This window comes from Lontra canadensis, unplaced genomic scaffold (assembly GCF_010015895.1).
Source record: "Lontra canadensis isolate GAN:19392208 unplaced genomic scaffold, GSC_riverotter_1.0 scaffold15, whole genome shotgun sequence".
In the NCBI taxonomy this organism is placed as follows: domain Eukaryota; kingdom Metazoa; phylum Chordata; class Mammalia; order Carnivora; family Mustelidae; genus Lontra; species Lontra canadensis.
The window spans coordinates 12895471-12913013 of record NW_022631009.1 but is presented as its reverse complement, the minus strand read 5'-3'; the positions used below and the strand labels follow the sequence as shown (position 1 = coordinate 12913013).

Sequence of the window (17543 nt, the reverse complement as noted above, 5' to 3'; positions counted from 1 at the left end):
AAGCCTAGGTTTTTTTCTTCCAGTTTTTTACATATGTGTGCATACTGTGTGATGTAAAATATATTCCTTCATAGGGGTTGCAGGCAAAATAAAAAGTTTGAAAAATATAGTTTTAATGATTCATAAATACCTTCTAAGTCAAAAATGAAATCATCTAGTTTCCAGCTCAGAAATTCTGAAAATGACTTCCTTTAACATACTGTCATATGGTTTACTGCCTGAAAGACACTAGCAGCTAGTTACAAGGATATTTAGTTGAAATGACTAGAGAATATTTACTCCCTTAATTAGTTATAACTGATAATATCCATTTTAAGTATTAAAAAGGCACCTTGTTGGGCCTCACCCCCTCAAAAAATTCAACAAAATGTTAGGCATAAACAATTTAGTACAATTATTAATTTCTACATGTATGTCACAGATCATATGCCAATATTGTGTTAAGGGGTTGGGAAAGGTAAAATGAATTGGTATGGTCCCAAACTCACTATGTTTACAATTTTTAGGAAAATATTAGCTATGAAAAGAGAATATCCTACCCACAACCAAGGAGTAGAGTTCAAATGTACACTACTATGAAATATTATCCTAATAATCACTAACACAAGTTGTTTTTTGAATATCTAATTCTAATTCACTAATTTTTTGAATATCTAATTCTAATTCACACATTCAACATCTACTGTATGCCAAGTGTTTTTCTAGATTGGATGTTCCAAGGTTAAAATGACAAAGTCCATACTCTCAAGGAGTTTATATAACAATGAAAAATACCGAAAATAAGTAAACAAAAAAATCAAACTGATAAGTGTAATAGTGATGTAAAAGGCATTAATTAGGATCCACTTGTTATTGGAAAGGCCTCCCTATAGGTAGATAGTAGTTTTAAATAAAATTGAGATATAAAAGACAAAAAGAAGACAGCCACTTAAAGATAAAGGAAAGGAACATTTCAGGAAAGGGAGTAATGGGCAAGTGCCACCCAAGGCAGATAAGAGTTTGGAATGTTTGAGGAATAGGAAGTAGGGCAGAATGGCTGGGGTCTAGTGAAGAAAGAATGGTCAATGAGGTAAGAGATGTAGGAGAGAGTCACACTGAGTAGAGCCCTGTTAACTGTGGTAAAGTGTTTAAAATATATATTTATTGCCTGGGGGAGTCATGTGAAAGCCACAAGCAAAGGACTTTTGTAGTCTGATTTTTTTTTTTTTAAGACAGTAGGGCTGCTGTATAGAAAATAGATTTTACACAGCAAGAATGAAACTAACACGGTTAAGAGGCTATTACAGTCAGGTGCGAGATGGTTGTGGCTTAGACTGAAGTAGTAGCAGTGGAGATACAAATAGATTTGGGGAAAGTTTAGGAAGTGCAATACAGAATATGCTGACAGACCACATACAGGAGGTGCGCAATCAACAATACTTCCTAGAATTTTAGTTTGTGCAACAAGGTGGATAGTTTCATCAATTGCAGTGGGGAAGGTCAAGTTTGGGGGGAGAATCCAGAGTTCTGTTTGGGATATGTTAACTTAGAGATGCATATTAACTATCTAAGTGAATACGTCAAGAAACCAGAACTGGGCCTCAGGGGAGAATTTGGGAGTTATTGGCATATAATTAGTCTTTACAGCCAAAGGACTGGTACCTCCATGGGAGCATCATGCACTATCTCTCTTAATCTTGATAACAACTTGGAGGAATTTTTCTTTTCATAAGAATATAACTAGGGGCGCCTGGATGGCTCAGTGGGTTAAGCCTCTGCCTTCGACCCAGGTCATGATCTCACGGTCCTGATCAAGACCCGCATCGCGCTTTCTGCTCAGCAGTGAGCCTGCTTCCCCACTCTCTCTGCCTGCTTCTCTGCCTACAATCTCTGTCAAGTACATAAATAAAATCTAAAAAAAAAAAAAAAGAATATAGTTTCTTTTTATATATGAGCAACTCTGACGATCAGAGACAGACATTCTGAAAAGTCAACCAGCTACTAAATACTGGCGCCTGGATTCAAATCCGTCTGATAGAGTTCTTGTTTATTCTACTATCTTACTGAAGCATTGGGATATGTGAATTTCTGAGTGAAGAGTTTTTAATTTTTTGAACGAAGAGACTCAACAAGGTCTGTTAAGTTTGGAGAGAAATGGAGCTCATTCAGAATCTACTCCAAGTTTGTAAGTTCAAGTCTTTCCTATCCTTATGTAACTTCTCCTGGCAGATGCTATTGATATTTCCTTTTTTTTTTTTCTTTTAGTTCTACTCCCTTGGTTTGTGGGATACGTCTCTCTTTTTACCCTTCTCCTATTCTGATGGCCTCTTCTTCACTGTCCTTTAACTATACAGAGTGTGATGTAAGGATTTTTAGCCTACTTACCATATTCTCCCTTTACAATTTTATGTTTCCCTGGTTTTAAATACCAAATATATAAGTATGAACTTAAATTTCTTTTCTTCTACTCCAGACATTTCTCCCTAGGTCTAGTAGATTAAGTCTAATGGTTCCTGAAAGCAATTAGCTTGGTGGGAAAGGAGGCTCCCTCGTGAGGTACCAGAGGAGAGAAGTGCAGGGGCAGGGGCCGTCTCATTTGTACATTTATTCAGTATTTCATTCATTCATTTATTTATAAGGAGTTACATATTGGCTGGTCTTAGGAGTTTTCAAATCCACAGTGGCAGACTCTAGATCTAGTGATCCAGGTGGCAAGAAGACAGTCATGTGAACACTAAGGCGACCTCGGCCACACAAACATAATGTGCAAAGGCAGAATCCCGCTTAGTCCCTCAAAGAGATTTTATAAAAGTTTTTGGAGTGTTTCAGTTTAGTCGAACATCAAAAGAAAATGGAGAGCAAATCCCGTTAAGGAAGGAGGAAAGTTGGGGGCAAATAAAAGATTGGAGCAGAACGTTACGTTGCGGCAGTGCCCGAAGAAAACAAGGTGCTAATAAGGGAGTGGGAAGAGAACGAATACGCCTGTATAAAAAAAGAAGAAAAACCGAGAGTGGCGCATATTTAAAAAAAAAAAAAAAAAGGAAACATTTGCTAAAAAAAAAACCCCTGGTAAAAGTCACCTCAAACCACGCCGGCTCCACCTCCCAACGCTTAGCCACTGCGTCCTTAGAGTCCGAGAACGCCGCTCTCCACCCAGCTCGCCCCGCCCCTTTCCCCAACAGCCCCCACCGCAGAGCCCTGTGCACGTGCGCAGCTATTCCCACCCCCTCCGCTTTCTCGACCAATGAGAGATGGCGTCGTAATTCGCCACCCCCTGGTCGTAGGTCACGTGACGGTGTCTCCCCGCCCTCTCATTCCCTGCCTTCAGGTTCTGAGAAGATGGCGAAGGTCTCAGAGCTTTACGATGTCACTTGGGAAGGTAACTGCGGGCCGGGCGGGCGTGGAAAGACCAAAAGCCTTGGGAAGCGGTTCGGCAGTATCTGCTGCCCGTGGAGACGTGGATTCTCCCGTCTGTCTTAGGCGCTGGAGCTCTCTCTGGACGGGCCGCGCCGAGGTGGTGGCCAAGGTGGAGGTTGAGGCTGACCCCTTCCTTGGCCCAGCCTCCGACTGGAGTCTGCGGTGTTCCCCACCGCCTGTGCTCATCGATAGACTGACTTATGTACCTCTGCGCCCGTACGGTGGCCCAGGGCAGCTTCCATTGTGAGGCGGGAGGGCTGTCGCACATTTCGTGTGGCTGCTGGGCCGCGAGGAGGAGGCGGGATAGTTGCTTTCTGAAGCTTCCCTGCAGCCAGGAAATACAGGGCCTGCAAGGCCTTTTATTAAGTGTTCTGTAAAGGTTACAACTCTGTGCAGTAAAGGTCTGTGAAAGATCCATGAAAAAATCTGATTTTTTACGTGCCACTTTATATTTCCTTCTCTCTGCAAAACTGGGTCTCTGAATTCTCGTCTTCATTCGCTGCCCCACTCCCCGTCAAAACACACTTGGACTCCTAACACAACTTTCTTATTTTCTGACAGTAATTCCTTTTCCGAAAGGGAAAACAACTGGTTTATCTCGGGCATATGCTCAAGTGTGATGGACTTCTTTTTCCATCCTACTAAGGTGGAGTGTGTTCTTTAAATCTGGAAGCAGCCAAACTTTGATCCAATTCTATGAGACTTTTCTCTTAAAAACTTCAGTGGGAAGCATGGTTAAGAGAAGAGCCTTGATGAACACTAAAAAAAAAAAAAAAAAAAAAAGAGAAGAGCCTTGAGTTTCTCTAAGGCATGAAAGTTGTATAATTGAAATTTCTATTCCCATCATTTAACATTAGACTTTAACAGCTTATTTGTTTAGTGAATGCCTTCTTCAGATAAACAATGACATAATAACATGTGGACTGAAAGTTATATTGACCAATTTAATGGTGAATGTATCTATCCAATATTACAGAATTGCAAACATATGGGAAAAGGTAAAATTCCTTTATACTTGAATTGAATTCAATATTTATTATTGGTTTTGTGGCCTCTAGCTCACTGTGAACAATATTTCTACCTGTATTTGGCGAATTCATTATATTAAAAGTATTAAGTGCTTCGAGCTAGATGTCGGGCATATTAAATTAAGTAACACACAGTCCTTACTTTTAGGAGTTCACAGTCTAATGGAGAGGACAGACCTGTAAAAATACATAGTTTTAAAGGCTTGTGTCAGGATATATGGTTAAGCTAGATGGTAGACATGTGGCTGTTACTTGTAATGCTTTTTAAAACATGATTCAAATATTTCTTATTTTTTAAAAGTGTTACTTTGCAGGTATGTTCAGTATAGGTTTCTTGGGTGATAGGAACAAATAGGTGTGTATCATATCTACCAGAAGACAAGGTGATTTAACTAGGTAACTTGGACCTTACCCTGTGATTATTCTAAAGAAAAATGGATTTAGAATAAGAAATACTAACTACTTCACAGGTATGACTGAACAAAAGAGAAAGCATGTTAAAGGGCTTTTAAACAATTAAGTGCTTTATAAAAAAGATGATCCAGCTCCTGCCCAGGCCTCAGTTTTATCTTAACTATTTCCTCCCTTACTTTGAACTGGCTATGCTGGCTTTTGTTGAATTTCCTAAATGTGTTCTACCCTTCTTTGTTTTAGGGCTAGACAGATGCTATTTCTTCCACTAGGAGTGTTTTTCCTTTCTTGCCCTACTCTTGTTACTATTCTATATTTATCAGAATTTCCTTCCAAGGTCCCATACTTGAGAGAGCCTTCCTTGAAGACCCTACCCTATCCCTCAGCTAAAATTTTGTAAAAAAGAAAAAAAAAAGCAACAAAATGTACCCCCGACCCTTTAACTCTGTGTCCTCATACTATTGAAGTACTTATCCAGTTTGTTAAGTTTTAAAATTTTCTCTCCTAGAATGAAGGGAGGGACCAGTTGTATCTTGTTCTTGTGCTAGACATTTTGGAATTGCTCATTCATTTTTTGTTGCCTAAGTGAATTGTTAATGGCATTAATAATAAACATTAACAAATTGTCACAAAAAGATTATAAGCCATTTTTCTCATATTGCAAAAATTTCTGTAGCATCTTAGGTAGATTTAAGCAGCTCACTTAATTCATTGGATATAGTTTGATTATTTGTAAAATGAAGGTTTCAGACCTTTTCAGGATCAGAGTTCTATTTTAGGGGACTTTTAAAAAGTGTTCTAGATTTTTCTTTCAGTTTTGTTTAGACTTTTTTGGGAGGGCATGTCAGCTGGACCTGTGTCCTTCAGAATTCCATTGAATAGCTTCATGAATTAAGGTTGTGGAAATGACTTGTTCAATAAGTACTATAATTCTTGTGATAGGAAAGTTTATCACGTTTATAAAAGACCCATATGGAAAATCTAACACTCTTTTAATCTTTTGGGCTCTATCAAAGAAGTAGAATATATGGTTTACTTATTCAACCAGTTGAAAATTAATGATGTTTGTTAAAGAAATTACTACTTAGGAGTTGGAGGTGGGAAGACGGGTTGTAAGAAAGGTATATAGCCAAGTTTCTCAGAAATAGGATATTTGGCCAGGTTATGAATACGATGTCTAGCACAATGCCTGGCCTGTAATAGGTACTAAATGAATATTTGTTGGAAAAATAATTATAAAAATACTTACTGTCTACTTTATCTTCATTCAGTCCTTCAAACATAATTTGTTTTCCATGCCCTCTCATTCCAGTAAGGTTTCTAGGGAGACCTAATGTCAGGTATAATGGATGTGGGTTTTTTTGTTTTTTGTTTTTTGTTTTTTTTTTATACACCTACAGTATATTTGTTTTTGCAGATCACTCCATGAAACCTTCTTTCCTTGGTTTCATAATAACATTATGGGTCTTCTCTTATTTTTCAGACTTTTCTGTATCCATTTGCTCCTTGATTTTTAGTGTCTCTAATGGTTCTTTTCTTAGCACTCTACTTAATGTGTTATTGGTGGTTATTAAACCTGAGATCAATAGAATTCTGACTGATGAAGGGACAAGTTTTGTGTGGTCTTTGAATTCCCTGAAAATGTATGTAAATTGAGTGTACATAAACATGTACATATTTCTGGGAAAAGAGGGTTCAAAGGTTTCATCAAATTCAAAGAGCCTAAAATTCAAAGGTTAAATGCCTTCTGTGGGTGATCTCATTCACACTTAGCTTTACCTATTGGGCTATATACTAAATAACATGTTAATTAAATACATATCTGGAGTACTTTGCAGCAGGCACTGTTCCAGTTCTTGAGGATACAGTGCTAAGCAAAACATTGCAGGATCTCAAATCTCATGGAACATACCCTGAGATTTCACTTCTAAGCTAAAGATTCATACTTAATGGATATGTATATGTTTTGTGAAGGTAATTTTTTTAAGGTAAGAGATAAGTTGGCACCTTGAATGCTAGCCTAATTTGGGTTCAGCATATGGGCAAAGGATGCAATGTAATGGATAAGATCTGTAAAACACTAAATAATTTATATTCCCAAGGCACTAATTCCTCTTTTAAAATAATCTGTGAGGTTAGGGCACCTGCGTGGCCCAGTTGATTAAGCGTCTCACTTCTGGTTTTGGCTCAGGTTGTGATCTCAGGGCCCTGCGGTAAGCCTTGGGTCACCCTCTGTGCTCAGTGCAGAGTCCGTTTGGGTTTCTCTCTCCATCTCCCTCTTCCCCTCCCCTCTAAGATGCACTCTCTCTCTCTGTCAAATAAATAAATAAATCTTTAAAAGAAAATAATCGGCCAGGTTGAAAGTGAATGTGGATTTAAGACTGCAAGTGAACCATGGTATAGGGGCTAGAGTTTGAGTTTTGAGAACCCATGCTGTGGATCTAAAGATAATATATGTTGTGATATGATAAGGGGTGTGTATTTGTTTTTTTGTCCCCAGTTCCTGTCACAGAGCTCCAAAACACTTGAAATTTCCTGAATGATAGAGTTGATAGGAACAGCTTTTTTTTTTTAAGATTTGTATTTATTTATTTGACAAGCAGATCACAAGTAGGCAGAAAAACAGGCAGAGAGAGAAGGAAGCAGGTTCCCTGCTGAGCAGAGAGCCTGATGCGGGGCTTGATCCCAGGACCCTGAGATCATGACCTGAGCGGAAGGCAGAGGCTTTAGCCCACTGAGCCACCCAGGCGCCCCAGGAACAGCTTTTTTTACATGTAGTCTTTTTTTCTCGGTTTCTGACACAAGAGCCTCTAAGACCTTTGGAGTTTCTAGAACAAGCGTATATTTTTGTCTGCTAATGAGGCTATTGGTAGCTGGTTGCTTCGGGTTGGGGGCATCATCCAAAAGACCAAGGCAGGATTGAAACTTTATTCTTATCCCTTGACTTCCTGGGAGGGGAGATCATCTGGAAATCAGTCATGCCAGTGGAATGAAACCCACATAAAGCCCCTTAAGCTATGCTGTTTGGAGAGCTTCCAGGTTGGTAAGCACATCAAGGTACTGGGATGGAGGACTTTCTTAGAGAGCATGAAAGTTCCTCTGCTTCCTTCCCTCCTGCCCCCCTCACTTTGCCCTATGTACCTTCTCCGTTTGGCTGTTCCTGAGTTGTATTTTTTAAAATAAACCTATGATAATAAGTGAAGCACTTATCTGAGTTCTTTGAGGCATTCTTGGAAACCTAAGGAGGAGGGGTTGTGAGAAACCCAGACTTTTTTTTTTTTTTTTAAGATTTTATGTATTTGAGGGAGAGAAAGATCACAGAGGGAGAGGGGGAAGCTGACTTGCAGCTGAGCAGAGAGCCTGATGCAGGGCTTGATCAGGACGCTGAGATCATGACCTGAGCTAAAGGCAGATGCTTAACCAACTCAGCCGCCCAGGGGCCCTGAACCCCAGACTTTATAGCCAATTGGTCAGAAATGTTGGTGGCCCTGACTTTTGATTGCTATCTAAAATAGGGGCAGTTTGGGGCACCTGGGTGTCTCAGTGGGTTAAAGCCTGTGCTTTTGGCTCAGGTCATGATTCCAGGGTTCTGGGATCAAGCCCCACATCGGGTTCCCTGCTCAACAGGGAGCCTGCTTCCCTCTCTCTCTCTGCCTGCCTCTCTGCCTACTTGTGATCTCTGTCAAATAAATAAATAAAATCTTAAAAAAAAAAAAAAAGTAGGGGCAGTTTTGTGGGACTGAGCCCTTAACTTGTGGGGTATGAATGACCTACTTTTATTTGTTTATTTATTTTTATCTGTTCATTTTCTCTTCAGCCTGGTAAGAATCAGTTCAAGGTTATTTCCTGTGTGGAGTGAAAGTCAAGCTGATTCCTAGTTGTCAGTAGAAGGAATTAACTGTTAATTTGATTTTGTAAGACCATTTAGGATCTATTTTTGGTGGTTTTTTATTTTTTTGTTTGTTTTTTAGACTTTGAGTTATAGGGGCTCAGATAATGTCTATGAAAGTAACGAAAATCCTTTGTGGTGCTTTTATACTTAGTCTCTAGAGGCTTAGCATATTATTTACTTAACTCCTGTTCAACAACAATTTAACTGTTTAAATCTGTTCTATATCTATGTCTTTAGAAGGAAGAAATTGGTACTTCAGACAAGTAAATATGTTAGATTTTCAGAGGTAGGAGTAAGAAAGCATATATATGATTGGCGAATTGGACAGTTCATTGTATTGTAACTATATGAAAAAGATCTTTTGTTTACTGGATTAGGTACTCTTTCTTTTTCCTCGTTATTATTCCTGCTATTGTCAATATGCTGTGCATTAAAACTCCTCAGTTTCCTCTTGCTTTATAATATACAGAATTGTTCTTGTGACTTTTCTGTTTGCTAGTGCTTTTTACCTTTACATTTTTCTTTTCATTTATTATTATATATAGAATTGAAAGATTTCCTTTGTTCTGAATCTTTTGCTGTTTATTTTCTTGCATGGTTGTGTATCTTTATACATTACATCTACTTCTGTAATGTTATTAAGGAAGTTTTGGAATGACTTTCCTTTCAGTGCCGATAGCCTAATATGATCCCCTGATTATGAAATTTTACATTCTGGAGTGAGTAGGAATTTCAGGAGTACTTTGGATTTTGAGATTTCTGTGTGTGTGTGTTTCCCCTGGAAAAATTATCCCTAGCTTTTATCAAGTTCTGAGAGATGTCCGTAACTTCAAAAATGTTAAGATCCATAGCTGCTAAAAGGGTTAGAGGATCTTTGTAGGAGGCCATTCATCACTTTTATGTTTGTAACATTAGTTTTAATGTCTTTTTAATCTTCTAAAGGATCTATTGCTCCCGTTAAATTGATTTTCTGCTCTATGAATTTTGACATACCATAGACCTATATTAGTGTGACTTTGTTTCCTCTACCTGATAAGTTGATTTCAACTTCATTATCAGTTTTTTGAGTTATCAAATATATATAATAACAGACTTTATTTTTTCAGAAATGCGAGATAAAATGAGAAAATGGAGAGAAGAAAACTCACGAAACAGTGAGCAAATTGTGGAAGTTGGAGAGGAATTAATTAATGAATATGCTTCTAAGCTTGGAGATGATAGTAAGTTCTTTTATTCATGCTCTGTTCATGTTCTGTTTTGGTCTTTATTGTCTTTTTTTTTTCAGATATCTTTTTATTATGTTTTTCCTGCTGTTTATATCAATCTATGATTTGTCCCTTCTTTTAAAAAAACTTCTCAGGATATCTAATGGTGCAGTATTTTGAGAAGGACTTTTAATTGCTGGTTGTAATGAAGCAGTCAAATAAGCATTTTTCTTTTAACGTTCACAGCAATAGTTCTGGTCTGGTCAAAATGTATTTCATAAAGAATTTTTTAGAAGAGCAATGGTATTAAGTAATAGTAATTTTTTTAACCTTATAAGATATTAAAATATTTTATATTACTGAAAGCATATAAAGATGCTTTCTTAATCCTAGATATGCAATAAATCAATTTTCAGTTGCAAGTGATGTTCTCTAAGATATCAGAAACAAGAAGAATATCTAATTTCTGTTGGGAGGTTTTACATTAAATTCAGTTTTTTTCCTCTTTGTCTAGTTTGGATCATATATGAGCAAGTGATGATTGCAGCTCTAGACTATGGTCGAGATGACTTAGCATTGGTAGGTATTTAAACTAATTTTATTTTAAATTTGGTACATGAATTATAAGTAGCTAAGTCTTAGTACATGGCTTGTATTTGAATGTTCTTATAGGTCATTTTCATTGCTACTCTTAAGAGTAGGGGAGACTAACCAGGTACTTTGGGAGAGGGAATGTTCTTAAATCTTTTTAATAATCTTGGGAAGTGAAGAATTTGAATTAGTTGGTGAAGGTTATATAGTTAAGAGGTGAATTATGCTATTATAGTGTTTAAAATAAGAACCAGATAGTTTAAAACAAGTTTATCTTTTGGGTTGTTGACATAACAAAGAGAGTCACTGACTTATGATGATTTGACTTATTTTTCAACTTTATGATGGCGTGAAAGTAATACACATTCAAGTAGAAACTATACTTTGAATTTTGGTCTTTTCCCAGGCTAATGATATAGGTGGTATGATACTTTCTCATGATGCTGAGCAGTGGCAGTGGGCTATACTTCCCAGTCAGCCATGCATTCACAAGGGTAAACAACTGATAAACTTACTACCATTCTATACCTATACAGCCATTCTGTTTTTCACTTTCAGTACAGTATTTAGTAAATTTATTATAAAATAGGCTTTGTGTTAGATGATTTTGCCCAACTATAGGCTATAGTAAGTGTTCTGATCATGTGTAAGGCAAGCTAGGCTAAGCTATTCTGTTTGGTAGATTAGGTGTATTAAATGCATTTTTGACTTTCAATATTTTGAACTTACCATGGGTTTATTGGGATGTAACCCTGTCATAAATGGAGGATCTATATATAATGTTAAATACTCTTTTGCAATGTTGTAAATATATCTCTTAAATTATTAGAAAATCCTAACATGTGCAGAATATGACTTAAAATACTAATACTACTTTTAAAATAAAAGAATGATAATAGCTATATTTTTGAACAGTTGTGAAAGACACTGTACTAAATGCTTTATATCATACTTTATTTAATCTTCACAGTTATTCCTTGATTTATGCTTGATGCCGTCATACTCATTTCATAAACCAAGAACTGGAGGTGTTGGTTTTTTTGTTCTATTGTTTTATAATCCTGAATTCTTAAGTACTACTTCATGCTACTTCCTCATTTAAACCAAAAAGAAAGTACATGCAGACAGAAAGTAGAAATAGCAGGAGAACATACGCATATCCGAATTAGCATTGTTTTTTCCCAAGGTAATTATGTTATGTTGGCTATACATCTAATTTCGGTGGAATTGCTAGTAATAAAAAAAAAAAAAAAATTCTGTAAAACCTTTTAGATTACTTTCAGAACCTATGAGATTGTTTGTTTGTTTATCTTTTATTTATTTATATAAGCTGGGAAGGTTAGAAGGAGAGGGAGAGAGAAAATCTCAAGCATGCTCTATATTCAGTGTAGAGCCCAACCTGGAGCTCGATCCCATGACCCTGAGATCATGACCTGAGCTGAAATCAAAAGTCGGACGCTTAACCAACTTTGCCCTGAAATAGTCTTTTCCATATTCACAGAGTGGCAGCTAACATCTTAAGGGAAATATTGAGTTATTTTTTAAGTAAGCAAATGCCATTTGATAAAGTAGGAGAATCAGATTATATAATACTGATAACCCAAGCAGGAGATCAAATTAAATGGTAACTTTTTTTGTAACACAGATTTTTTTTTTTTTTAAATGTTCAGAATTTCTACATGGCTTGATTGACCAAATGGTATGAGTTTCGTGTGTGATGTCAAAGAAATAAGCAAACATCATCTTCAGTTTTGACTAACTTGAATATTTTTCTTACTGTGGCAGATTTTTAGCAACATACTTGGAAGCTGTACTTCCAAGATCATGTTATAACTTTATTACTAATTAATAGTATCTTCACTAGTGAAAGGTATTTTTTTTGGTCACTTATGTTTTGGGCACTAGAATGGACCATTTTTATAATCCTTAACATTTCTAGTGCTTCCAAGACTCTTAAAATCCTCATATGTTGCTAAGAACATGGCTGGTGCTCAAAATATTTATTTATTGAAGTTGATGGGTGAATTATGGATATCTCCCAAAGGAGATTGGCACTCTATAGATTTGGTGTCTGTGTTTTATGACCCCAAATCATGGTATGTGTACTGACAAAATGACTGATTAATACATGATTTCAACAGGGCATACAGTGTTAGAGTATTTGCGGGACTTGAGAGTACTGTCAAAGAGCTTAATTTTTATCAAGAGAATGCTTAGATAATAGAAACTAAAAGCCAGGAAGTTATAAACGCTTAAGTTGGGCCTAATACATTATAGAAGCAATTGTGAAGGAAGAGTAATATGGCAGTATCTGAAGAGTTATTAGTGTATCCCATGATCTTCTTATTTTCCCAGTTAGTATCATGATCAGTCATGAGAACTAATTGTTGCTCCCACTGTAATTTCAGAGTTCTTCTTTTACCCCATTATTCATCACCAATTAATTTTACTTCATGTTAGAGTACGCTAATGAAATGATTTAAGAAGATATATTGAAGACTATATAGACCATTCCTTGTAACCCACTTAGTGTATGTAATGTGATCACTACTCCTTAAGTCTTTTTTACCAATTATTTTTACAGTTTTGTCTTCAGGAGTTGAGAAGACAGTTCCCTGGCAGTCACAGAGTCAAGAGACTAACTGGCATGAGATTTGAAGCCATGGAAAGGTAACTGAATCTTAGGAACAGTATAATCCCATTTTAAAATGGCAAACATGGGGTCTAGATATAGGTCTTCCTACCCCCATGACAGCATCATTAATTGTGCAAGACCTTTTGCTACTGAGCTTCAGAATAGTGCCAGAGTGCTTCTCAGCATAAATCTTGCCAATTACTCCCAATAAATAGGATTTGACATTGGGAGTGCAATTCATTTACTATCTCTGGCCTAGTGAAATGGGATCATGTTTTGCAGTAAGGGTTGGTTTTATATCCTCTTTCTAGGATTTATTAGTTGTTTATCTGGCACATTATTTAACTTATTTAAGCCTTTTAGCCTTATTCCTCTGCAAAATGAGAATATTACCAACTTATCAGGGTTGTTTTGGCAATTAGTAATGACATATGTGTGCTACCCTTTGAGGTATTCAAGGTATAGAAGTTACTTTTTTAAATGAGATATAATTGACATTGTATTAGTTTCAGGTATATGACATGATTTGATATCTCTGTATATTGTGAAATGATTATTACCACAGTAAGTTTAGTTGACATCCGTCACCATACATTGTTAAAATTTTTTTTCTTATGAGAACTTTTAAGATTTATTCTTTTAGCAACTTTCAGGTACACAGCACAGTATTTTTAACTATGGTAACTATGCTGTACCCAGGACTTAATTTATAACTGGAAATTTGTACCTTTTGAGCACTGTTACCTGTTTTGCCCACCTCCATTGCCCACCTCTGGCAGCCACTAATCTGTTCTCTGTATCTATGAGTTTATGTTCTTTTCCATATATGAATGAGATCTTGTAGTATTTGTCTTTCTCTGTTATATTTAGCATATGCCCTCAAGGGTTGTTGTCATAAATGACAGAATTTCTTTCTCTTTTATGGCTGAATAATATTCTATTATATCAGACTCCTTTATCCACTTGTCTGTCAATGGGCATTTAGGTTGTTTCCATGTATTGGTTACTGCAAATAATGCTGCAATGAACATGAGCTTGGAAATACCTTTTCAAGATAGTGATTTTGTTTCCTTTGATTAAATACCCAGAAGTGGAAATGTTGGATCAAATGGTCGTTCTATTTTGAATTTTTTAAGGGACCTCCATAGTGTCTATGCCAATTTACACTCCCATCAGCAGTGCACAAGGGTTTTCTTTTCTCTGCATCCTTCCCAACACTTATTACGTCTTGTCTTTTTGATAATAGCCATTCTATTATGTGTGAGGTAATAGCTCTTTGTGGTTTTTATTTTCATTTCTCTGTTGATTACTGATGTTCACACCTTTTTCATGTACCTGTTTGCCATCTGTATGTCTTCCATGGAAGTGTCTGTTCAGTTCCTCTGCCTCTTTTTACTTAGATTTTTATTTATTTATTGCCATTGATTGTATGATATCTTTTATGTGTATTGGATATTTACCCTTTAGCAAATATTTGCAGTTATCAGATGATTTGCAAATATTTTTTCCAATTCCATAGGTTGTCTTTTCACTTTGTTGAATGTTTTCTCTGTTGTACAGAAGCTTTTTAGTTTGATATAGTCACACTTCTTTATTTTTGCTCTTGTTAGCTTTTGCTCTTGGTGTCAAATCTAAAAAAATCATCACTGAGATTAGCATCAGAGAGCTTACCACCTATGTTTTCTTCTAGGAGTTTTACTATTTCAGGTCTTAATGTTGATGTCTTTAATCCATTTTGAGTTGATTTTTGTATGTGGTATAAAGATGGTGGCCCAGTTTTATTTTTTTGCATGTCCAGTTTTCCCAACACCATTTACTGAAGAAACTATCCTTCTCCCATTGTATATTTTTAGCTTCTGTTTTGTAAATTAATTGGCCATGTATGTTTGGGTTTGTTTCTGGATTTCAGTTGTTACATTAATTTATATGTTACATTAATTTATGTTGTTATGCCAATACTGTAATGTTTTGATACTATACCATTGTGATAAATAGTTTGAAAACAAGAAGTGTAATGTTTCCAGCCTTGTTCTTATTGCTCAGATGGCTTTGGATATTTAGGGTTTTTTTGTGGTTCCATGCAAATTTTGGGATTGTTCTAGTTCTGTGGGAAATGTCATTGGAATTTTGATAGGGATTGTACAGAATCTTTACATTACTTTAGGTAGTATAAAAGGTTACCAGTATTCTTCCAATCCATGAGCATGAATATCTTTTGATTTTTCTCAGTTTCTTTCATCAGTGTTTTAGTTTGATGTTTTAGGTAAGACAGAGTTAACTTGTACCTCAGTTAATAGTAGCTTTTAGTAAGTGGAATGTATTGATATAATTTTTCTTAATCCCTTTATTCCTTATCTTTTGGTTTATTGTGTTTGTGTATATGTACAGTTTAATCTCAATGGATCATCTCTGTAAGCAAGTGAAAAGCATAAAGGAAAAGAAATAAAATAAATATTATAAATAAATAAAATAAATAAATAAAATAAAATAAAATATTATTTTAGGTTAGCCGGAAGTAATTTGAATCAAAGAACAGAAGGAAAGGAAAAGGAAAGGAAAGAAGGAAAAAAAATAAATTTCTAGACCATTCTTTTTTTTTTTTTTAAAGATTTTTATTTATTTATTTGACAGATCACAAGTAGGCAGAGAGGCTGAGCAGAGAGCCCGATGCGGGGCTCGATCCCAGGACCCTGAGATCATGACCTGAGCCGAAGGCAGAGGCCTTAACCCACTGAGCCACCCAGATGCCCCTCTAGACCATTCTTAAAATGTGTGAATAGCCAAACACATTCCAGAGTCCAAAATGAATGGCTTTTTCTTATTGTTCTGTTTTTTACTTATTTAAATTCAGTTAGCCAACATAAAGTACATCATTAGTTTTTGATATAGTGTTCAATGATTTATTAGTTGCATGTAACACCCAGTGCTAAGATGAATGATTTTTAAAATTAACTTGTAAAGGTTTGAGAGGTACTGGTTCTCAAAGCACACATTTTAATAGTTACTATCCCTCTACCCACCTTCCAACCATACAAAAAAATTGATATGGTAACAATAATTTATTCTTAAATCAAGTGTCCTAAGACACCTACCGAACTCTAATTCTTTAAGCCTTACTCTTTCATTGAAACTGATGGAGTCATTTTACTCAATAAGGTTTTGCTGTTTTTTTTTCCCAACAGAGTGACTACTATGTGTCTTCATGACACAGGACCATTAATGATTGATTCTCATACATAGTTGTGTGAATTAGAGTGATCTATGGCATTTTAAAAAATATGTAGTTGCCTACTTGCCACTTCACTGAGATCACTTTGTCAGGGGTATAATCCAGATCCTTCTTTTAAAAGAAACCCTGTAGGAGAATAGACAAGTAGGTTTAAGAACATTGCTGACTAGAGGTAAATTCTGAGGACCTTCAGTGTATTAGGATTCTCTGAAGAAACAGAACTAACTAAGAAGATATTGCTGTACACATATAGGGGTGAGAGGAGGGAGGGAGGATATATAGGGAAAGATTTATTATGAAGCAGTTATGGGGGCTGAGCAGTCCTGTAATTTGCTGTCTGCAACTTGGAGACCCAGGAAAGTTAGTGCTGTAGTTCAGTCTGAGTCCAAGTCCAAAGGCCTGAGAACCAAGGGAGTCGATGGTATAAATTCCAGATGGAGGTCAGGAGAAGATGAGATGAGATGTCCCAGCTCAAGAAGTGAGGCAGTAGAAAGGGGTGAACAACTCTTTGCCCTGCAGTTGTTTTATTCAAGCTCTCAGGGAGTTGGGTAATGTCCACCCACATTGGGGAAGGCTGTTTTACTGTGTCCTCAGATCCAAATGCTAATCTTACCTGGAAACATCCTTAGATATACCCAGGAATATTTAATCTTGATACCATATGGCTAGTCAAGTTGATAATATCACACACAGAAAAATTAACCATATAGTGAGTTTTAATAGAACTTAGTATTTTTTAGTAACAGTAAAACAAATATATTTAAATATAAGATGAGGTATTAATGCTTTATGTGTATAGTTTTTTTTAAAGATTTTATCTATTTATTTGAGGGAGAGAGAGCGCATAAGCTGGAGAGAAGGGCAGAGGGAGAAGGAGAAGCAAATTCTGCTGAGCAGGGATTCTGACACAAGGCTTGATCCCAGGACCCAGAGATCATGACCTGAGGTGAAGACAGATGCTTAAGTGACTGAGCCACCCAGGCACCCCTATATGTATATTCTCTGAATGACTATAAAAAGAATGTAGGTTTTCTAATAAAATGTCCCAAAGCCTAGAAAACTATTAAAACTCAGGTTATCATTATATTAATGAAATGAATGGTTTCCTATCATCTTCTGATAGGAAATAAGATATCTTCTTATTCCCAGCGTGTTT

At 36.3% G+C, this 17543-nt stretch overlaps 1 protein-coding gene across 1 annotated transcript in view; it reads left to right on the top strand.

The window, feature by feature from the left end:
- Positions 1 to 3318: 3318 nt before the first annotated feature.
- The window catches only part of EMC2 (ER membrane protein complex subunit 2), a 41100-nt gene continuing 26875 nt past the window's right edge, over positions 3319 to 17543 (top strand). The window contains exons 1-4 of the mRNA XM_032858469.1: positions 3319 to 3358; positions 9834 to 9947; positions 10447 to 10511; positions 13108 to 13193. Coding sequence (XP_032714360.1) covers positions 3319 to 3358; positions 9834 to 9947; positions 10447 to 10511; positions 13108 to 13193 — 305 coding nt within the window. The remainder of the gene's footprint in view (positions 3359 to 9833; positions 9948 to 10446; positions 10512 to 13107; positions 13194 to 17543) is intronic.